General features: G+C 44.8%; 1 protein-coding gene across 1 annotated transcript in view; it reads right to left on the reverse strand.

Moving 5' to 3' along the window:
• Positions 1-656: 656 nt before the first annotated feature.
• CSF3R (colony stimulating factor 3 receptor) overlaps positions 657-23,410 on the reverse strand; it is a 151,323-nt gene continuing 128,569 nt past the window's right edge. Inside the window, exons 13-16 of the mRNA XM_073562641.1 lie at positions 10,365-10,505; positions 8,334-8,430; positions 8,106-8,184; positions 657-7,666 (exon numbers count right to left, since the gene is read on the reverse strand). Coding sequence (XP_073418742.1) covers positions 7,223-7,666; positions 8,106-8,184; positions 8,334-8,430; positions 10,365-10,505 — 761 coding nt within the window. The 3' untranslated portion in view covers positions 657-7,222. The remainder of the gene's footprint in view (positions 7,667-8,105; positions 8,185-8,333; positions 8,431-10,364; positions 10,506-23,410) is intronic.

Here is a 23,410-nt window from a genome sequence, read left to right on the forward strand (position 1 = left end):
CCACTTGGTTCTTGTTTCCTTTAGAACATGCTATCTGATTATGGCCTCCCTTCTTTGCACACAAACACCCGTTTCAGTGCAGGTCTGTGAGCAACAGGGCCTTAGGTCCTTTTTCTTCTCAATTCTTTTCCCTAACTGCCTAACAAGGGAACCTATTTCCTTTTGCCCACTTAGCTCCCCTCTCCATGATCTGGCTCCAACAGTTAACCCCGTCTGTAGCTAACCAACTGTCACAGGACACAAACCAGATCAAACAACATTTTAAAACACATGGCAATCCATTAAATGACCATAATATCTTAAAGCGAGAGTGTCAACAGCTTCTCCACCCCTTTACACTTGCACAACTAGGCCAGATTTACCAGTAGATTTACACTACATTTTATGGCACTCACTGTCACAAAAAAAATTGTAGATTTGTGAATATAACAGAGTACTTTGCTTTTTTTTTAAGGGGGTGAGGCAGAGTTTGTGTTGAGAGCTTTCAAATCACCCCTGGCAGTAAAAGGGTTAAAACTAAATACCTGCACACAGTTCTGTAGACATTAGAAAAGAACAGTACATGTGAAGGCTTCTGGTGCCAGGAGTTTTTACAAATCATTATTTTATAACCTAAAATAAAAGAGATACAAATAAGCAAAGAAAGAAAGGCGTAATCCAATAAGTAACATTTTATTTCTGTAAATAGAATTCACATTTATAGCAAAAATAGACTTAGCTTATATAGTAGATTTCCTATATGATAACACTGTGTAAATATACAAAATACAGTAGCAGCAAAGTGAGATTTTACCATATCTTATATACGTGCTGCAAACATTTTGATTTGGGGTACAGATGTTTAAATCCCGGCATGTTGATTTACGTTGCAAACTCGTTACCGATTCACCTTATGGAATTCAATAGGGAAGTCAACCTCAGCATCACAACCCAAATATTGCAGCTTCCACTGCTGATTACCTTCCAATCTGATATGTTTAGAATAGAAGCAAAACATTTATACTCAAACTTTAAAACGAAAAAAAGAAAAACCATTAAACTTATCTTCCCATGCATTTCTGTGGCCGCACTGGTCTGTGCATCCTGGCCTCCAGCAAGAAATATATAGTGAAGACACGTGGTCGATGCAACCATTAACAGGCTATAGTGGCCAAACGTGACCACCCGTCATTGCTGGAGAGATGGTGGGGGACCAGGAAAGTGTTGCCACGGAAGGCGAGTGTAGTATAGCATGTGGAAGCTCTGCCATTTTTGTAATGATAAATCCCGTTCAGCAACACTTTTTAGTTTATTTCGTATGGCTTTCCCTGCAGCTTCTGGACCATGTGAACGTGCACTCATTTTTCCTTGCTGCTACATCAATGATGACTGCGAACGTGTTAAATATTGCCTGATTTTCATCCCAAAAAATGGTAGTTTTTCATCTACATTGTCATTTGTATTCCATCCATATGCGAACCGTGCCTAATTTTTATGTCCCTTTTTTGAATCCGTATAACATCTATTTTTCCTCATCAACATTTGACAAAATTTACAAGACCAAATACGGTTTCCTAGGTTAAGAACTGCAGTGCATCCATAAAAATCTGATGTTTTAGTGATGGTCCATATTAGTTTCCAATTAGTTTTCACACCTGTAAATCTAAATAGACAAGTGTCAACCGAAATATGGACTAATGCACACTGAGACCCTCGGTCCATTTAAAAAAAACTGTCATCTGAACAGGCATATTGAATAATGTTGGTCCGTGTGCTATATGATATCACGAACAGCAGACAGTTTAGTAAAACATGCTCATCCGAACGATCAGACAGTACATTGATGATTGGTGTTTAACAGGGCTGTTCAGATTAGATTTTTCACATAGACCAAGTCATGAGATTTTTCACCCAGAGTCTTGACGCTTGTTCAGACGAGCGTACTATATGTACAGAAATAGTATGCATTGGTCTGGTTTCTAGGTCAAACAGCTCTCAATGGTCCAAAAGGGGATGTTCTTCTGCACCAAAGGAAGGTAGTTAAAACTTAGCCTTTAATCATATATACCACCTTGCCACCATGGGCAGCTTGGTGGCTCAGTGGTTAGCACTGCAGCGCTGGAGTCTAGGGTTCAAATCCCACCAAGGACAACATCTGCAAGGAGTTTGTATGTTCTCCCCTTCTTTGAGTGGGTTTCCTCTGGTTTCTCCAGTTTCCTCCCACATTCCAAAGACATACTGATAGGAAATTTACATTGTGAGCCCTATTGGGGAGAGTGCCGATAATGTATGCAAACTGTAAAGCGCTGTAGAATATGTTAGTGCTATATAAAAATAAAGATTATTATTATTACAAACGGTAAAAAAATTGGTAGAATGTGTTCATATTAAAAAAAATAATGCTTACAATTAAATTTTTTTCCTACCCAAAACACATATGCATTATGTTTTTTTTTTAGTATGTGCACATTCTGCCAATTTTTTTATCCTATATGATTAAACGCTAAGTTGGAACTACCTTCCTCTGGTGCTGGAGAACATCCCCTTTTGGACCATTGAGAATATTATATGTATGTCTACTGTCCATGTTTAAAATCGGATAGCACACGGACAGCAAAGTTATTCAATAGTACTGTTCACATGGAAGTCTTATGGCGTATCCATGTGATAAAAAAAATCACAGTATTCACTAGTTTCGTCTGTATTTGGAATGAGAATGGCCTAAAATGGGTCCTATGTGGCTCATCCACATTGCATTCATTTTTTACTGACACATTGCAATTATTACCGTAGGAGACTGTATTTGGTCTTGTAAATTTTATTTACAACTGAGTGGAAGCCATCCAAATGTTAAAAACGGACAGGTTATGAATGATAATCATCCGTTTTTTTCTGGATGAAAATCGAAAAAATTTTTTATCCGCTCATCTGATGGGAAGGTAATGATGAAACAATGCGCTGTGTGCACACGGTGCGGTTTCTGCTACGTTTCCTCAGCGGTTTTGCCGCTGCGGAAACGCAGCAGTTCCGCTGACCAAGTACAGTACAATGAAACCCTATGGGGTTTCAAAAACGCTGTGCTGACGGTGCGTTTTTTTCCGCGCGGTTTTGCTGCGGTTTACAAACCGCAGCATGTCAATTGTTTGTGCGGTTTCTGCAGCGGTTTCATACCTCTACCATAGTAGAGGTGTGAAACCGCAGGGCAAAACCGCAGACCAAAACGCAGGAAAACCGCAGGTCACTTTACCTGCGGTTTTACCTGCGTTTCCGAGCGGAAAAAAACCCAGCGGAATCCGCAACGTGTGCACATAGCCATAGGAACTAGGTACACTGCTTATTTAATAAGAACACATTTACGGTAGTTTTAGATCATATCTGAAGTGGTTGTACCCTACTGAACATCCCCAGCTGAATCAATTCAGGACCCTAATTAAAATAAAAACAAATATACTCACCTCCTTCAGCTGCGCCATTCCATCAATGTTGGCGCCATTATTCCTGGAGAGTGATGTGATATGTTGTGTAACATGCCGACAGCAGCCAATGAGCGGGCGGTCATCAGCTGTAGCTTATCAATATTCCATCAGCGCTGATGTCCGCCCTAACGAAATAGTAATGGCTCTAGCTGACAAGCGGCCGTTCAATGGCTGCAGAAGGAGAGTATCCACTGTTTTTATTTTAATTAGGGTCCTGAATTGATTGTGCCAGGGGATGTCCAGTAGTGGAATAACCATTTAGGCTATTTGCACACGTCTGGAATTCCCGCGTATTTTATGCATTTTTGCCGCGTTTTTTCGCCATGAAAACGTGGCGTAAACGCTGCGAAAACGCATAAAACAAGCAACTCATTAAATTCAATGGTATTTCGCACATGCTGTGCTAATGCTACGTATTTTTCCGTGACAAAATCGCATTGCGGAAAAATGCGCAGCATGCTCATTCTTTATGCGGAATCGCGGGGAATTCCGCACACACAGGAATTCATTGTACCGCTTACTTTCTGCATGTGGCTATGCCCACCATGCGCAAAGTAAGCGGAAAATATGCGAATGGTACCCACGGTCTGGAGGAGAGGAGATTCTCCTCCAGGCTTTGGGTACCATATCCCTGTAAAAAATACAACTAAAATAAAAAATCGTGTTATTCTCTTCCGGCATCCCACGCAGCGTCGCCAGGCCTCAGCGATGCCCCTGGCAAGTCCTGTTCCCAGGGATGCCTTGCGACTAGAGATGAGCGACTTTGCCTTTTTTAGGGTCGAGTCGGGTTTCATGAAACTCGACTTTCTCAAAAGTCGAATCGAACGAAATCTGCCGACTATAGGGAAAAGTCGGGAAAAGTCATGAAACACGAAACCCAATGCAAGTCAATGGGGGAGAAAAGTCGGCAGTGAGTGGAGGACTGTAAACACACCTGGCATGAATTTTAACCCTAGAGGCGGCGAAATCTCTCTCTTCCCTCTCCCTCTCTCTCTCCAGCTACGCTCCGCTTCTCTCTTTGGCTGAAAAAAGTCACGTGCAAGCATTCGGTGAAACCCGACTTTGGCGCTTGGGTCGCCGACTGCATGGCCAACTTCACACTGTGGTCGGGTTTCGTTTCATGAAACCCGACTTTGGCGAAAGTTGGCGACTTTTGAATCTGACCGACCTGTTTCGCTCAACTCTACTTGCGACAATGACTTTTGATGACGTAGCATCACGCGAGACCGCTACGTCATCATAGGTCATTGTCGCAAGGCATCGCTGGGAACGGGACCTGCCGGGAGCATAGCTGAGGCCTGGTGACACTGCGAGGGACGCCGGAAGGTGAGAATAACACAATTTTTTTTTTTTTTTTTTTTTTTATTATTTTTAACATTATATCTTTTTACTACTGATGCTGCATAGGCGGCCTCAATAGTAAAAAGTTGGTCACACTAGTCAAACACTATGTTTAACGAGTGTGACCAACCTGTCAATCAGTTTTCCAAGCGATGCTACAGATCACTTGGAAAACGCTAGTATTCTGCAAGCTTGCAAAACGCTAGTTAAAACGCGGAAAATACGTGGGAATTATGCATGCGGATTTCTCGCGTATTTCCTGCAGCATGGAATTGTGGAATTCCCGTGGAAATTTCCGTGGGAATTCCGGACGTGTGCACATAGCTTTAATATCTTCCCGTGTAGGCTTGACACACAGGTAACAGACAAAATTAGATGTTTGTGCACATTTTCATACTTTTCCAGGATCTAAAACAAAACCGCATATCAGCACAGTGTTTTCCGCTGTCACTTGCACTATTAGCTACACTCTTCAAATGGCGGTAGCCTATAAAAGAAGTCTACCGATTTCTCGACAACAAAGATTTCATGCAATCTTCAAAATACAGCACGACGCAAGAAGAAATAGATACAGATATTTTACCATGCGATGCTACTTAAACAATGTTCATGCCTGTGCTAGTAGAGTTGGAGTATGTTCAAACTCAAGTTTGTTTCGTTAGCAGATTTTACTGTACATCTGTTGCAGACTCTCAACCACTATACATTTTTGTTGCTAATTTTAGTGCAAATTTGCAGCAAATTTTACACAATATATTACAATGGGTGAAATATGCAGCAACCATCTGCTGAAATCCTTAAAAATAATACACGTGATAATTCAGATCATTCTGTGAAACTGGCACATTTTTTTTTCTTGTATATGCGGATGAGGATTGGAAAATCTCATTCACATGTACTGTACTCCATTCTGTTGCAATGGTTGGTGCAGAACCCACAGCAGATATTGGAACTGATTCTGCTGTGTCTTTACATACCCTTAGGCTTTTACAGATGTTAATGTTCACCTTCAAGGTTTTGTCTATTTTTATTAGTAACAGTTTACATGTACGCTTCAGTTTCTGTGACATATATCTTCACCATCAAACCTAGAATTTGAAGGTAAAATTGTAAGATTTTAAAATTTGCGGTATGTTTTATATTATGGTATGAATGTATTGAAGAGCCTGTCTCACCAATACAAGCAATATTTTTTTTAAGTAAGCCGCCAATCCAGCAATAACCCTACATCATCTAGGGAAGAAGCTTTCAGGCACACATTTTCATTTGTAGAATTACCTGGCGCTTATTCAGACAAATGCACAGCCATTGGCAGGCTGAGTCTACCAGAGTAGGAGTTGCATCTTCTGTGTGAATGGAACCCTATTGATCTATCCACACAAGAGATCTTCAGAGAACATTTTTGCGATTAGTAGAAGTCCCCATGGTTGGACCCCCCCAGCAATCATAAGTGATAAAAGTTGTCTAAAGTAAAATTTACAATTTTGAGGTACGGTATTTAACAATGAATTTAAGTAATGTCTCAAAATGGTAAACTCACAAAGGAATTCAATATATTTGATTAAGTGGAAAATAGGGCTCTCCTAGATGGGAGCTAGGAAATATGCAAGCTATAGATGGTTGAATGTAGAAAGGTGCCACAAAAAAATCATGACTAGAATGGAAAAAATGATTACAAAAATGTGTAACAAAAGTAGGCAGTGCATTGCATTCCCGGAGTTTCATAGCATATCAAATTGGCGAGCCTACATTTGCAAATGCAATAAAAAAGATCTTGAAAAAGACTAGCGTCGAAACGCGTAGATCTGTCTCACTTGTCCTACATGGAGCTGTAACTGCCTGCATGCTTGTTTGGAAAATGTTTTCCCTTTTAGTAACTAGTAATAAAGTACATTTTTACCTTTTCATTCCATGCTGGATGTTTTCTTTTTTATTGCACTTTCTGGTTGCTCTGCCTGATCCGTGCGAGGAATTGGATTGGAACTTATCTACAGACATTGGGGTAAGCTGACATTTTTTTTTTGCCATATTTACATTTGCAAATGGTATACATTTGTTTGCGTGTAGTTAATGGATACCTGTTTTGCAAATTCTCACATACGTAATATTAAAAATAGGGATCCTCTAACTGATTCTGGATCCAAGAACATCAAAGTATAGTTGCTGCTTGTTACACAATATTTTACTTCTTAGAAGAGTTCAATTCTTCAATGTACTCTGGATCATGGCTCAATCGATAGTTAATGTAGGTGTCCTCATTAATATATTGGGACAATGCATGAAATGCTTGAATGCTTCAAAATGCATTGGTGCAAAGTGGTTTATATCTGTGTTGAAAACAGTGCAGTAGCTTATGTGACATCCATATATGACAACTAAAATACTTGCTAGCTGTAGATTACTTCATCAAACCAGTTAAATGCATCTTATTCCTCGTGGAGCTGCAAAGCATTTAGTAGAGGAAAGTCTTTCATATTTTCCTCTTCCATCAGGAACACACTGTCCTCGTGGTTGTTGAAGTGGAACCATGCATTCTCATAATTCTGAGGGCTGGGTGATATGTCACAGAGAAGAGGTTGTGTGGAGTCAGATCTCACATAGACAGAAGTTGGAGGACTCTGTTCACGGTAACCCGCTGTGATCACCTTGGCGTATTGGACAGTGTCAGCATTGATGTAATACTTCAACTTCTTTGGATCTTCTGTTGAAGATGATGTTTGCTTACTACATGCATGTCCATAGCCTTCAAAAGAATTATCCTTGACTCGATTTTCCAAAGGTGGATTCTTTCCTTGCCATCCCTCTACAATGCTGAGTTCACTAGTGATAATCTGAGAAACATCACTGGTGTTAAAAGTCATCTGGGGTGTCTACAAAAGGAAACCATTGATTACTTGATGACAAAACAATATTATGCTATATATGCATATAAATTCCATTTCACAATAGCCATGCCTTTCTAATACGGCTTTCATTGTGATTTCCTCTGTAATGTCTATTGTACTTCACATGAAGAAAGTTCTGAGAAACAATTTGCTGAAACCTCCAATTAAACTCCTTTAATGGGCAAAAGTTTGGGGTGGCCAAGTGGTAGTGTATGTTGGTTGTTGGTAGTGGGCACAAAGACGATCATTAATAAACTATAATCTCCATATGATATTTGTTTTTGGCGTATCTGGTGTGTTCAGCAGGTCCCAAACTTTTTATATTATGTTGTGTATCAAATTTACAATAGACTGGTAACTCGTAGAAGAAATGTAACACTGTGTTTCTTTTTATAAAACCGGAATAAAATTGGTGCCTTATCACCTTTTCTAAGAAGGAGGCCCATTTTCCCATTTGACTATTGGCTGGGTCTGGAACAACAGGCCATAGGTGATTCTTCATCCTGTTGTGATAAAAAAAGCACGAGATAAGCTATGCGGACACAGAACAACTGAAGAACCTTTGTAGGATTGCATTACATGTTAAGTAGAAAATGGAAGAGATGTCCTAGGTAAAGGAGGGATTATAGGGGTAGGCTAACACCAAGCATACCTTTCATGTTTCATGATGCAGGTAATAATCATGAACAGAATAATAATGAATCCAATTAGAGAGAAAATCAGGAGCATCATATTGATGTCTTCTTTATCTGTATGGTAAAAGGTAAATTAGGGATATAAATTAAGGAAAGTAACAATTTCTAAATAATAAACATTTTATAGAGCTAGGCTTTATGCAAGAGGAAAAGGTGGATGTGTGGGTTTTTAGAAATAAGGTTTCATTCAGCCAATCAGTACCCTGCTGAGTACTAACGAGAGGCCAAAATCCCAAAACTGTGCTGTCTTCAGTGTGAACACCTTCTTATAATTGGGGATGTGGTTGCGTTCAGAATTAGCCAATCACATTTCAGCTCATGTTAATTGTAGTCAGTACACAATTGCCATCATTTACAGGGATTCTGATTGACCCCATATAAAGTGTAACTGCTCTATTAGGGTTTTCTTGACATTTTCATAGCTGCATTTTACAGCAGAAGCCATATTTATGCAACCACATTATTTGAGTTCTTTATTTCTTGTGTTCCACAGTGAAAAGATTTCAATTTGTTTTTCAGTTGAATGGTAGATGTATAGATGACAATAAAGGTGAAAAAGTTCTGAAATGATTCTTGATGTGATATTTTTACACGACAAAAACCTTACATTTTAACAAGGTTGTCTAGACTTTTTATATCCAGAGAAAATAAGACATACTGTATACAAATGAGCGACTGATGTGCTCAGGGAATCTAATGAGTGCTAAGTCCCAATCTCAAGAGACGATTACGTAAATCATGGCTTACCTTGGTGCATTTCATCATTAAACAGAATCTGTCAGCAGAATTTCACAGCCCAAACTATTTATATGCACATGTAGTTCTTTTAAAGACAAGTCCATATATACCTTAACATGGCCAGTCTGTTCCTCCATTACTGAGAATTAAGCGATTGAACTGATATACAGATGAGGCTGGAGAACTGAAGCCTTTGTCACTCCAGCTCTATTCCTTGACCAGCGCTGCCTTCTCCTGATTAACTGATAACCTCTATGCTGTGTGATTTAAGGCAAAGGAGCTGTCAGTCAAACAGGATGAGGTAGATCTGGGAGAGGAATAGAGCTGGAGTGACAGAGGCTTCAGATCTCCAGCCTCATTTGCATATCAGTTTAAAAGCGGATTCCTCAGACACGGTGTTTCGGGCTATTGGCCCTCGTCAGTGCAAAGTATGAGATCTGATTTGGCTACCGTGTCTGCAAATTGAGATTCTGATTTGGCTTTTATCCTAAGTCATATTACAAGACTCGTTAAAGGGTCGATTGTGACTTGTAGGATTGCTACTACCAATAGGTGGCGCTGTAGAGTAAAAGTCCTCTTTCTCTCTGAAGAGGCAATTTGCATATTGAATTATTACATGCATGGTTCCCATCAGTTGGCACATGGAGTATGTTTTGGTCTGTATCAAGGACTAACAGCCACTCAATGAGGCAATCTACTCAACAATATACGGTATATACAATATTTTTCTTACAGATTATCATGTAATCTGTAATAGAAAAAAGCATTGTGCTTCTCTATATATGAATAAGATACAATAAGAGACCCCTGGAGCTAAGGTTACCATTTAATTGATCTGTGTTACATGATCAGAAGCCTATGTGTAATGGGGCCTAAGCTGAGGGTTAGTTCTTACACTGGCCTATTTAGATGGTCATACAGTACCTTTGATAAGTGGTTTAGTCAATAACAATATGACTTTACTCCCCCAATATATATTCACACTCAGCTCACCCTAGAGTGCATGTATTTTCAGTGGGATGAGTTAGCTCTGGCAGCAGATTATCTCCCAGAAGAACAAAAGGATCAAGAGTTGAAATTCAACAGGTCCAATCCTGCTCTGACTTCATATGTGATGTCGAATTGGAAGACCCATTACACTTAAGATTGTCAGCTGATCCTACCAAAATCATCAGGTTAAAGTGACTTTTCTTTAATGTGTGTGGGGTTATTAAGGTTTTAAAGTTATCTTCTTTGGCCATCTTGCTTACCAAGTGCAGAAGTCCGAATCATTATAACAGTCCCATTCACGCTGCCTACAGAGGTTGAGCTCCTTAAAAATACTTGATATGTGGTCGATGGCACCAAATATGGTATGTTGTATTTTGTTGTTGAGCTATTGAGAGTTGAACCTAAAACAATATGAAAGTATTTATTTCCACACAGTGCATAACCCAGTCACGATTAAAGTAATTAATTTGTAGCTTAAAAGAAAGCACAGATCATTATAATGAATTGTGGGTCGAGGGGGAGAGAGCACAGAACATTACAATAAATTGGTGGTGCGAGGGAGCACAGAACATGATAATGAATTGGGGGTGGGTGATGGGAGTGCACAGTATTGTAATGAATTGGAGTGGGAGAGAGAACAGAGAGCATTACAATGAATTGGGGTGGGTGAATGGCAGAGAGCGCAGAGCATTAGGCCGGGGTGAGACCGGTGTATGACATCCAATGCGAGAATATCGGATGCGATATGCTAATGACCCTCGGCTCCTGATCTGCTGCGAGCGGAAGCCGAGTGTCATGCGACTGTGCTCCTAGCCTCTCGCACAGACACGATCGGAGCACTGCTGCGGAGGAGGCGGAGAAATGAATTTCTCTATCTCCTCCATTGCCGGGGTCAGCATATATCGCACATCACTCGGATGATATCCGAGTGATGGGCGTTGTCTCCCTCGCACCCATAGACTTATATGGGTGCGAGTGAGCCGAGACTCAGCCGAGTTTCGGTGACAATCGCATCATGCTGCGATTTCTCTCGCACATTGAAAATGGCTGAGAAAAAAAACGGTGATGGGAGCTGCCCCATAGATTAATACTGGTCCGAGTGCTATGCGATATTTTATCGCATAGCACTCGTCCGTACACATCGCAAGTGTGACCACAGCCTTAAAATGAGAGTGGGAGAATTGAGAGCGGCAGAGAGGACATTACACTATAATGAATTGGGGATGGGGGTGTTAAAGCGAACATTGTACAATGAATTGGGGGTATGCAATTCTAATGCGTTGAGGGAGGTTGCATAATTGTAAAAAAAAAATGTTGGGAAGAAAATAGTATAATGAATTGGGGTAACGGGAGGTGCACAGTGGTGGGGCATTTAGGATGCAGGAAAGTGACTGGTAATGAATTGGAGGTAGGGTACAGAAGCTAATTAATTTATATATTTATTGGGTGGTGAAAAGTGGCCAATTATACTTAATGAGGGGCACAGTGCTGGATTGTCAATCTATATTTTGGATGGTGGGTTGCTTAATGGTGGGTGCATATCAGTATTTAGTGATGCAGGGTGAGATATATTATTTTTTCAAGAAACAAATGTAATATATATACAGCGGGTGAAATAAGTATTGAACATGTCACCAATATATTTCTAAATTGGCTATTGACACCAGATGTCAGTAACAACCCATCCATTCCACACATGCAAAGAAATCAAACCATAGAAGTCCATAAATTAAGGTATGTGTATTATAATGAGAAATTACTAAGGGAAAAAGTATGGAACACACTTTCTGACATTTATTTAATACTTTGTACAAAGGTCTTTGTTGGTGATGACATCTTCAAGACGCCTCCTATATTAGGCTACTTTAACACTTCAGGTTTTCGGCGTCAGGCGCGATCCGGCGTCGTGCCGGAACGCCGGATCCGGCAAATGTTTAGTAAAACCGGATGTGACGGATCCGGTTTTCTGCCGGATCCGTCTTTTTCATGACAGACAAAACTGGATCCGTCTCATCCGGTTCATCCGTTTTTCTATCCGTTTTTCGACGGATTACGCCGGATCCGGTTTTTAAAATTGACCCTTGTGGCCTTCCGAACGGGATTGGCTACTGGAAAACTATATATAGCATGTTCCTACAGCCCTTCTTTGACAGGTTGTAGAGGAGAAAGTGCAGGATGGAGAGAAGAGCAAGTTACTGGCGAAGATTGATGTTGTCATTGGAAATATTTTGAAGAATTTGGCGGATTTTATAGCGGAGGCGAATCGTTTGAGGGTGATTGTTCTGGAGAAGGAGAGAGCGAGACAGCAGCGCATCAGGCATCGTAGACGACGTTTGTGGATCCACCCCATCACAGCCAAGAGAATGACGCGTGGGGTCTATTCTACACTCTGCATGGACCTTCGACGAAACCCGGATAAATTTTTTGGATATGTTAGGATGAAAATGGAGAATTTTGATTACTTGGTGGAGCGCATTGCACACCTCATAAGAAAAGCGGACACCTATTGCCGCTTCTCTGTTTCACCCGCAGAGCGTCTGATGGTGACTTTAAGGTAAGCCACATTTATTGGATGTGATCGCATCAGAGCACACTTTCACTGCAATCTTGTTGGTGGTAGTTTGTATCTCCAAGTGTTATAGCTCAGTTTTGGTATGTAATGCTGTGATTTAAAACTAATTTATTGTTTTTTAATTCCCCACAGATTTCTTGCAACTGGAGAATCCCTTTCGTCACTGCATTTCCAGTACAGACTCGGGATTTCCACCATATCTGGAATAGTTAAGTACACATGCCGTGCACTGTGGGACTCCTTAGCTGAAGAGTTTTTACCAGAGCCCACAACAGAGAGGTGGATTGAAATTGCTGACAAGTTTCAACAGATATGTCAGTTTCCCAACTGATTGGGCGCTGTGGACGGGAAACATATCCGCATTGTAAAGCCAGCTGGATCGGGATCGGAATATTTCAATTACAAGAAATATTTTTCAATTGTCCTCATGGCCATCGCTGACGCGGAATACAAATTTATTGCGGTTGATATTGGGGCCTATGGCCGCTCCAATGACTCTCAAGTTTTCAAACTGTCTGCCATGGGGCGTAAATTGTATGGAAACACCTTCCAGTTCGCACCACCTAGACCGCTGCCGCAAACATCTGGTCCACCTATGCCATTTGTCTGTGTAGGGGATGAAGCCTTCCAGCTGTCAGAACACCTTTTGAAACCGTACTCTAGCAGAGGATTGACAAGACCAAAACGCATTTTTAATTACCGCCTCACAAGAGCAAGAAGAATGGTTGAATGTACCTTTGGTATTCTGACAGCCAAATGGCGGGTCCTATTGACTGCGATCAACCTCAAGACAGAAACTGTGGACGAGGTGATCAAAGCGTGCGTGGTACTCCACAATTTTGTTATCTGCAAGGAACCCATTTCCATTGAGGACACCTCTGAAGAAACCACCTTGCAAGATTACCATGACATTACCACTAGAAGTTCTGTGACGGTTTCAGTAATGAGGGACAATTTTGCACTATACTTTATGTCACCTCAAGGCAGAGTACACTGGCAGGATGACAGAGTGTGAAAGATTTGTGCCCAACCAAACTTGTGTACCTTCTGTACCAACAGTATATACCTTTGCCAACCAAAGTTGGCTATCTTGTCATGGTCTCTATTTTTAGCTTTAGGCCACAGGTGTGTACCTGGTTGTGTTTTATGCAAAGTATTTCACCTTTTAACAAAAGTTGTGTACATTGTTATGAAATCACCAACAATAAACACAACTTTTTAGGTGAAATACTTTGCTTCAAACACAACCAGGAACACAACTGTGGCAAAAAGCTAAAGTTTACCCACAGTTATATACCTAGTTTTGAATACCATTTCACCTTTTAAATACCCTGTATTTAACCTTTTTCGCCGCAGAAAGAAATGACAGACAACCAGTGTAAAATAATTTAACTTTTATTGAAAAATGTTTTTTTTAGTAAACTTTTTTAACATTTTAATAAACTTGTTTTATAAAGCTTTGAAACCATAAAACTGGTCATTTTTATTTAAATACACACATTATAAATCTGTGTAGTGTGTGGTGGAAATACTGCTGGAGGGGCTGCAGGACACTTCGACACTGGGAGTGTGGAGAGAGGACTGGGATCGTGGTGGGGAAGGAACAGTTAGAGGTGAAGGTGTGGAAAAAACTACAGAATGGGTGGACATGTGGGAAGCAGAAGAGGTGGTGGGTGGTGGAGTGGAGGGTTGGGCAGGGACTGTAGGAGCAGATGATGTTGATGGCAAGTTGTATGGGGAAGGAGTTTGGTACGGGGCAGGTTGCTGGAAGTGGGGAGATGTCTGGTATGGGGCAGGTTGCTGGAAGTGGGGAGATGTCTGGTACTGGGGAGGTTGCTGGTACTGGGGAGGTTGCTGGTACTGGGGAGGTTGCTGGTACTGGGGAGGTTGCTGGTACTGGGGAGGTTGCTGGTACTGGGGAGGTGGATGGTATGTAATAGGAGGGGGAGGATGGAAAGTGGCTGGAGGGGGTGTAGATGTAATAGGAGGGGGAGGATGGAAAGTGGCTGGAGGGGGTGCAGGTGGAGGAACTACTGTGGTGGGAGGAGGAGGTTGGGAGGTAACTTGCTGGAGAGCAGCGTGGCATGAATGCATTACATGCATCTGCTGGGCAGGAGAGAGCGTTTCCATGCGCTCCACAACAGACCTGAAAAAGGTGTGGTTTGGCGAAGATCTTGCTTCTGAATGCATGGTTTGCAGAAGTGTCTTCACCTCCAGAATGCTGGAGTTGATCTGCTGATAGCCTGCGGAGATTTGCTCTGACAAGACTTTTAGACAGTTCTGGAAAGATGCATTCAGATGCAAGAACTCTGGCGCATAAGTCTTTTCCTGACCCCTCTGCCGCTGCCGCCCAGTACCCGCAGGTGTACTAGAGGTGGCAGGGGCAGAAGGGTGGGGTAAAGGGAAAGCGATCTCCTCACCAGCAGCTTCATGTAATGTAGGCGGCCACGATGCTCCTGTGCTGGTGGATGGGACAGATGGGTCGAATGTGTGGGAAGGTGCAGATGTACCGGGGCGGTCGAAGTGTCCCTCGGTGCCGATCGCCTCAGAAGGGTCCAATCGTGCAGGCTCCCGAGTGCTGCTCACCGTGCTGTGGAATAAAGAGAAAAAAAAACAATTAAAATAGTGACATGGTATGGCCCTGGCTGAAAAAAAAAGTTACATCTAAACATTTTTTTGTCACATGTGGTGTGTAATATTTACCTTCTGGTGAGCATTGTCTCCCGGAGGAACAACAGGGCTCGTGCGTACTTTTACTTGCTCCTGCGTCCTCCAGATCCACTCGGGGCCCGCATCTCTTTATTGAACTCCTTGAAACGATCCCTCACAGACCGCCACCGCTTCACAATTCTCTCCCCTGAAACGAGAAAGGACAAAGTGGTTAGTATACAACATCAGTGTTTCCCAAACTCCAGTCCTCATGGTCCCCAGGGGTCATGTTTTCAGGATTTCCAAAGTAAATAGAAATCCTGAACACATGATCCGTGGGGACCACGAGGACTGGAGTTCGGGAAACACTGGTTTAAATCAAGCAACCGGTACTGTATATACTTACGCTCTTTAATCTGGGCCCGAGCTTCGAGGTCCTCCCAGCGGTCCACAAGGAGCGAACAGATTTCCTCCCAGAGTCGTCGGGTAACTATCAGGTCAGCGTGGCGTCGGTCAGCCATATTCCAGAGCGGCTCCCTTTCTCTGACGAGATCAATGAGGCGGTCCACATCAATCCCTCCATCCTCACCGTCAGAGTCGGGAGCACGCTGTGAAGGCTGTTAAAGAAAAAGACAAAAATAACATAATTAGCCTCCACAAAAGAAATGAAATAAAAAGTGCAAAAAAAACAAAGCAAAAATATTTTATACTTACACGCTGGTGACCGCCGCGTTGCTGTCACCGACGACCCTGGGAGGCACTGCGAGGACCTCTTGGCCGAGCACCAGATTGGGAAGACTAGAGAAGAAAACAAAAAATTTTATGTCTTTGAATGTAGGCATTTGTTTGCTGTGTGTGGTCTGCAGAACATTGTTTTCTATGTGTTGTGTGTAGTGTGATGTTGTGTTTCTGCGTTTGATGCAAAAAACTTACCAATTGTGAGCCCACTCCAGGTGTCTGTCCACCCCTTCCTTCTTCTTCTGGGAGCTCCTCTTCATCTTGTGATTCCTGTTTTGAAATAAAAGGCAATGAATACACATATATTACAGAGATGATGGATTTTGGAAATAAAAACTTACCGTCAAACGCTGACGATGCGAGGGAGGGCTCCCAGAAGATGTGCTGTCTTCCTCATGGCCAGACTCCATGGCTGTGGGTGGTGTTTCTGCTGCTGCCATTGCTGCTGCTGCTGCTGCTGCATCTATTGGGCGGCTGTTGAATAAAGAGAAACAAAGGGCCAATGAATATCTTGATATTCCATAGCCCTAGTTTGGAGGAATGGGGGATTTGATAATTACCGTCTCTCATCTGCTGCTGGACTCCCCTCCCATTGTTCAGCATGCTGCTCCATTTGGGGTGGTGCTGCTGGTGCAGATGTCTGCTGCCTTCTCCTGCTCCTGGTTCTTGGCTTGGGTGGCATGTTGGGTGTGGCTGAGGGTCCCATTGTCTTGCTTTTATATATGTCCTGTGGGCAGAGCTACTGAGCATGCTCAGACCAAAGAAACCGGATCCGGACGCCGGATCCGGCGCATTGCGGTGCTCATAGGCTTTCATTGTATGAAAAAGCCGGACACGCCGGATCCGGCGTGTCCGGCTTTTTCGACGGATACAAAAAACGTTAGTCACCGTTTTTTCCAGACGCCGGATCGCGTCACATTGCTGGATCCGGCGAAAATCGGATGAAACGCATGGCCAACCGGCTCGATCCGGCTCTAATGCAAGTCAATGGGGGGGAAACCGGATCTGGCATTGCATTTCGACGGATCCGGTTTTAGTCAAAAGCGCCGGATCGCGCCTGAAGCTGAAAACCTGATGTGTGAAAGAGGCCTAAAGGAGAAACTAGTCATATGCATTGCTCAGGTGTGATTTTGGCCACACAAAACACTTTTCAAAGCATGCAGGTTCCATGGGTTCCTTCCATGAACTCTGAGTTTTAGTTCCTTCCATAATTCTACAAATTTTCTATGGCTTCAGGTCAGGTGATTAGCTGGGTCATTCTAGAAGCTTTATTTTCTTTCTCTGAAACCAACTGAGAATTTCCTTGGTTGTGTGTTTGGGATCAATGTATTTCTAAAATGTCCACCCTTGCTTCATCTTCATCATCCTGGTAGATGGCAGCAGATTTTTTCAAGAATGTCTTGGTACCTTTGTCAATTCATACTTCCTTCTATTATATGAAGTTTGCCAATGCTGAAAAATAGCCCCAGACTTTGATGTTCCAACTCCCAAACTTTACTGTTGAGATGGTGTTTTGGGGGTGATATGCAGTGCCTTTTGGCCTCCAAGTATGCTTTGTATTATGGAATCTGATGCTACTCTGATCTGAGTTTGATCAGAAAAATTGGAACATTTTTCTTGGATGGAGATAAAAAAACAGTTGTGTGCACCTACCTGTGTAAAGTGCTGTCCCTCAGGATATGGGGTCTCCTCTTGTTATGTTTAGTACCATCCCTTATTCCATATTATTCCTTCTTATGTTTAACGCCATCCCTTATTATATAGTATGTCGTGCTTGGCACTGCTCGTTACTCGATCACGCATTAGGGTGCTCGGGCAAACTCATTACTCAGCCGAGTATCGGGGATGCTCGAGCACAATGCTTGAGTCCCTGTCCTGCATATTATATTTTACACCTGTATGACTGTCAATCAGTGTGAGAGAGAGGGTCCCCATCGAGTGTCCAGGTCGGAACCAAGGGGACTGTCACCTGGGTTCCGGGGGAAACTGTTTCCGGGGGACAGAGTTCAGGGACGGACCATGGTGGACTGGGGAAGGAGCCAATATAAAAGGGGCGGGGAACACGAGTCACAGAGAGTCAGCAGAACGAGACAAAAGGAGCAGGAGATCGTGGGAGCGACTGAGAGCCAGCGCGACTCACCCGAGCCAGGAAGGAGGCCAGAGATAGGAGAGATACTTCCCCTGGACACCAGTGGGATGGAGCCAAGACGATCGTCCGAGAACCGCCGCCGCCTTCCTCCTGCCCGTGGCTGCGGCCTGCCCGCAGTCACCAGCGGCCGTTGCCGCCTTGCTCCTGCCCGCAGCTGAGGCCTGCCCGCGGACCCCAGCGGCCACTGCCGCCTCACTCCAGCCCGCGGCTGCGGCCTGTCTCCCACCGCCCACAGCCGCTCTGCCCTCACCCGTGGTTGCGGCAAGTCCAGTGCCGTCGGCGGCCACCACTGTCCCGCTCCGGTCCACAGCAGGGGCCGAGGCTCTGCTTGCCGCGGATTCCCCATCGCAGCTGTTAGCTGTGCAGGTGGCCTGCCCCTCGCCACCCCACATCGCTGCCACTTGCCCCAGTCCGGGGGCTGCGGCCCATCCGTCCAAGGACTCTGCCGGGGCCTGTTGTGCTCCAGTGTCTTCAGAGCACCGGAGCGCTCGAAGACTTTGTCAACGCTTCAGCAACTGGGCCCAGTGACTGCTACGCCGAAAGACCACCATCCCGAACGGCGAGGGACATCTGGACGGCTAAGTTGACTATATAATTAAGAACCTGTAGTCGGCCATACCGCGGCCCTATAGTGACCGGCTATTGCCGGACGTAGTCGTGTTCTACCCTGTTTGTGTTTGCTTGTATAGAGCCACTGCGAGGGCAACCCTTGTCACCCCTTTTTGTTGGTCAGACTGTGACTGAGGATAGTTACCTCTAGGCCTATAAACGTTATTATAAAAAGCACCAAACCGTCTCGCGACTCGACACTGCATCCTGCGTACCTGCAAGTACCACATTTGGTGTAGTCGGCAGGATGCAGTCTCCGAGCGCAGACAACGAGGGCCCCCGTCCCAGCATTTCTTTGGGGGCTATGCTAAGCAATCTACTTAGGTTCTCCGGCAGCAATACTATGCTGTGGAACTGGATGGAGCAAATGCGTGGGTTATTTAGGATGCATCCGCTTACCCCTGACCTAGAGGCAGAAGTGACCCTGATGGCGTTGGACGGGGAAGCCCGGGATACCGTAATGTTGAGGCCCCGGGGGCAGAGAAACACCTTCGTCAGGGTGTTACAGATCTTAGAAGAGACCTATGGGGACCCGACCGATGTTGGGGAACTGAGAACCCAGATGTTTGGACGCATGCAGAAAGAGGGGGAAACAGTGACCCAGTATATGAAAGTTTTGCAGGAACTGTTTTTAGCCATTGAAAGGAAGGATGGAGTCGGTGTGGGGACCGTGGACGTAACATTACGTGACCCGTTAGTGACTGGGTTATGAGACACCCTGACAAGACAGGCTTTGCGGGTGCGGGTGCGATTGGATCCACATCTGACCTTTTTAGAAATAGGGAAGGAGGCACGGGTTCGGGAACAGGAGCAAGAGGTGACGGTCCCCGTGGGGATGGCTTGGAGTATCGAAGCATCCGTAAGCGCCCTGAGCGAACCACACTGGGTACAAGAGGTGAAGCAAGAGATATAGAGTATTAAAGGTGAACTGGCCGAAGCCAAGAAAGCGGCCACAAGGAGCCGACCGGGGCCGGGTAAAAGGAGGCATGAACCATCGCAGCCCTCACCCAAGTCGGTCCTCATGACCATTCGCCTGTTACGATTGTGGAGAATTGGGACACTCCGCCCGAGAGTGCCAACGTTCCAGGGGAAACCCGCACCGCTGGCCAAGAAGAGCAGAGGACCCTGAGCTGTGGAGACGCCGCCCGGAGCCGGAGCCCATCACATGGGGTGGAAGAAGGCACGAAGACCTGGTCGCGCGGTGCCCAGTGGTATGGGCAGAGATCGAAGGCCGTGCCGTGCGATGCCTAGTAGATACGGGATCGCAAGTAACGACCATGCCAGAGGCTTATTTTCGGCAGCATTTTCCCAAAGCAGTGAGACCTCAGTGGGGGACCATGATAAAGTTGGTAGCCGCCAACCAGCTACCAGTTCCTGTTGCCGGAGTAGCCTGGATGCAGATTTCGATAAGCAGCAAATCACTCGGCCACCGGGGAGTGGTCCTGACCCAGGGAGACACAAACAGCAAACATCCGGTTACTCTGGGTATGAACATACTACGAGAGTTCGGCAACCTCCTCCTCAATGAGCCCACACAAGAGACTCTGAGCCACTGGGGTTCTCGCACGGCGCAAGGGCAGGTCTTCCAGCGGTTGGTGTGGGAGGCGCGAGTGCTCCAGGAGTGCCAGGAGGGTGAGGCACTGGGCAAGGTCATCGCACCGGCGGCCCACCCGCTCGTGCTTCCTCCAGGGCAGATCCGCGCCCCGATGCCACTGGAGGGCGTGGAGGTGCAGGTGGAACCATGTTACTCGGAGCGCCTGCACCCTGGCATACTGGTAGCCCGCTCCCTGGCCATGATGCCGGAGGGGACCATCCTGGTGTGTTGTGTCAAACTGGAAAACCAAGATATCGCCTTGAAGCCCTGGGCCGAAATGGCCAAACTAGTGAGGCCTTTGGAGGAGATGCTGCCGGACCCCGTGGTCCAGTTGAAGGTGCAGTCCGAAGATCCTTGGGCAGTAACGGTACAATCCCAACAGACTGCCATATCCTCGACCCAGGAGAAAGGTTGAGCCATCCTGTAGAGAATGCGGGCCGAACTTTCCGGCCTAGCGCCAGCCCAACTCCTCCAGTGTCAAATTGGTACTATAGGTTCTATGGAACTCGGTAGCATGGGTCAGAGAAGACAGACACAGTATATGTTCAAAGGTTCAGTATTGTATTGTAGCAACAGGTCACAGTACTATGCAAAGATAGTTCAGGGGTATTGCAGGAAGCAGGCTTCAGTATTACACGGTAAACAGATATAAGTTCTGGCAACAGGTAGAGTCTGTACGAACCAACTGGCGAGAGTCTGAGGTCCGGGAGCACACAGTCCTAAAGTCCTGAGCCTGGACCAGGCTTCAAGCGGAGAGCAGGCCGCAGAGATGAATGAAGCAGAGCAGATCCGGACAGGAGAGGCGGTCAGGCAGGACGGCAGGTAAGTAACAAACGGGGAATCCCGAGGTATAGAAGAAGCAGGCACAATGCGAGTTCTCCAAGCTTGGCAGCAGGTGAAGATCCAGATACACAAGCACAGGTATAATGTGCTGAGTCCCTTTTGTACACAGCAGGCAGGAAACAGGAAGAGTCAAACAGGAACAAGATGGCCCCTTGTGAAGCTACTTACTCCATCTTTGATAAGGGCAAAAGTAAGGGCAAAGTCAAACAGGAACAAGATGGCCCCTTGTGAAGCTACTTACTCCATCTTTGATAAGGGCAAAAGTAAGGGCAAAGTCAAACAGAACAGAACCATGGCTCAGAGCCTCACACTATTCCCTCCTTCAAGGATGTCCTCCGGACGACCTTAGATCAGGTTTATTGGGGTATCGGCTGTGGAACCGTTGGATCAGACGGGGAGCTCGAATGTTCTCCTGAGGTTCCCAGGAATTCTCCTCCGATGGGTAACCCTGCCATTTCACCAAGTACTGAAGTTTCCCCCTATGGATCCGAGAGTCTATGATCCCTTCCACGATAAATTCTTCTTGCCCGTCAATGAGAACCGGACCAGGTGGAACAGGTGTACGTCCAGGAAAAGGATTCGGTACTACCGGTTTAAGCAAGGAGACATGAAAAACAGGGTGTATTTTCAAAGATGTAGGCAACTTAAGACGGCAGGCTACAGGACTCACTATGTTGTCGATTTTGTATGGGCCAACATATTTCTGTCCCAACTTAGATGTCGGAATCCTTAATTTCAAATTTCTTGTCGAAAGCCAGACCATGTCTCCTACCTTGTATGTTGGTGCTGGTTTACGGAACCTGTCTGCAGCTCTCTTGTATCTCTCTTGAGCTGTAGCCAGCGTTTGTTTCAAAGACTCTAAATTCTGTTGTAAACACGTAATTCGGTCAGCTGCTGCGGGTACAGACGTGTCTATCGGGAGTCGAGGGAGGATGCTGGGATGATACCCCTTATTGGCGAAGAAAGGAGACTGCTTGGTGGAGGCACTCTGCGAGTTGTTACATGTAAATTCGGCCATCGGGAGTAAGTTTACCCAATCATCTTGCAAGTGGCATACGTAGCAACGTAAATACTGCTCCAAGGTTTGATTAGTCCGTTCCGTTTGTCCGTTAGACTGCGGATGAAAAGTAGATGATAGATTTACCTTGATGTCCAGGGCGGCACAGAAGCTTCGCCAAAATTTTGAGGTAAATTGGACCCCTCGATCTGATATCACTTCGTCAGGAACTCCATGTAGCCGAAAAACATTTTGTACGATTAGGTCCGCTGTCTGTTTGACTGTCGGAAGACCGATACAGGGAATGAAATGGGCAGCCTTGGTCAAACGGTCGACCACTACTAGTATAGTGTTTTTCCCCTTAGAAGTAGGCAATTCTACAATGAAATCCATTGAAACAGACCCCCAAGGGCGAGATGGAATAGGGAGGGGTTGTAACAGTCCCGTAGGTGAGGAGCGGGGAACCTTTGATCTTGCACATACCTCACATGACGATACGTAATACTGCACGTCTCTCCGGTAGGTCGGCCACCAAAAGAAGCGAGACAAGAATTCCTGAGTCTTCTGGACTCCTCTATGACCGGCGATCTTTGAGTCATGCATTAATTTTAGTACACTTAGTCTGACCGTTTCTGGAATATACAGGCGTTGCCCCTGAAACCAAAGTCTGTTTTTCAAGGTTAGGTTTACCTGATTGGGGGGGGTCAGATCAGTAGTGGGTCTCCAGCGTAGGCTTCCTTAATACCTGTTAATAGATCTTGATTGTGTAACACTCCTATGAAGTTTCTTTCTGAGAGTATAGTCCTCGGAGGTAATGCTGGAGTTACGTTTCCTGAGTGAATCCTAGATAGTGCATCGGCCTTCCCATTACGAGAGCCTGGCCTGTAGGAAACAATGAAGTCAAACTGATTAAGAAATAAAGTCCATCAGGCCTGTCTAGGTTTTAGACACCTTGCCGTTCTCATGAATTCGAGGTTCCGATGATCCGTAAATACAACAATCTGTTGAGATGCTCCCTGTAGTAGATGCCTCCATTCCTTGAATGCGGTTATAATGGCCAATAGCTCTTTATTCCCGACATCGTAATTTCTCTCTGCGGGCGACAATTTCTGGGAAAGAAAGGCACAAGGGTGTAAAAGATCTTTCTCACCTGTT

This window comes from Dendrobates tinctorius, unplaced genomic scaffold (assembly GCF_039654945.1).
Source record: "Dendrobates tinctorius isolate UK_male_01 unplaced genomic scaffold, ASM3965494v1 ptg000015l, whole genome shotgun sequence".
NCBI lineage: Eukaryota > Metazoa > Chordata > Amphibia > Anura > Dendrobatidae > Dendrobates > Dendrobates tinctorius.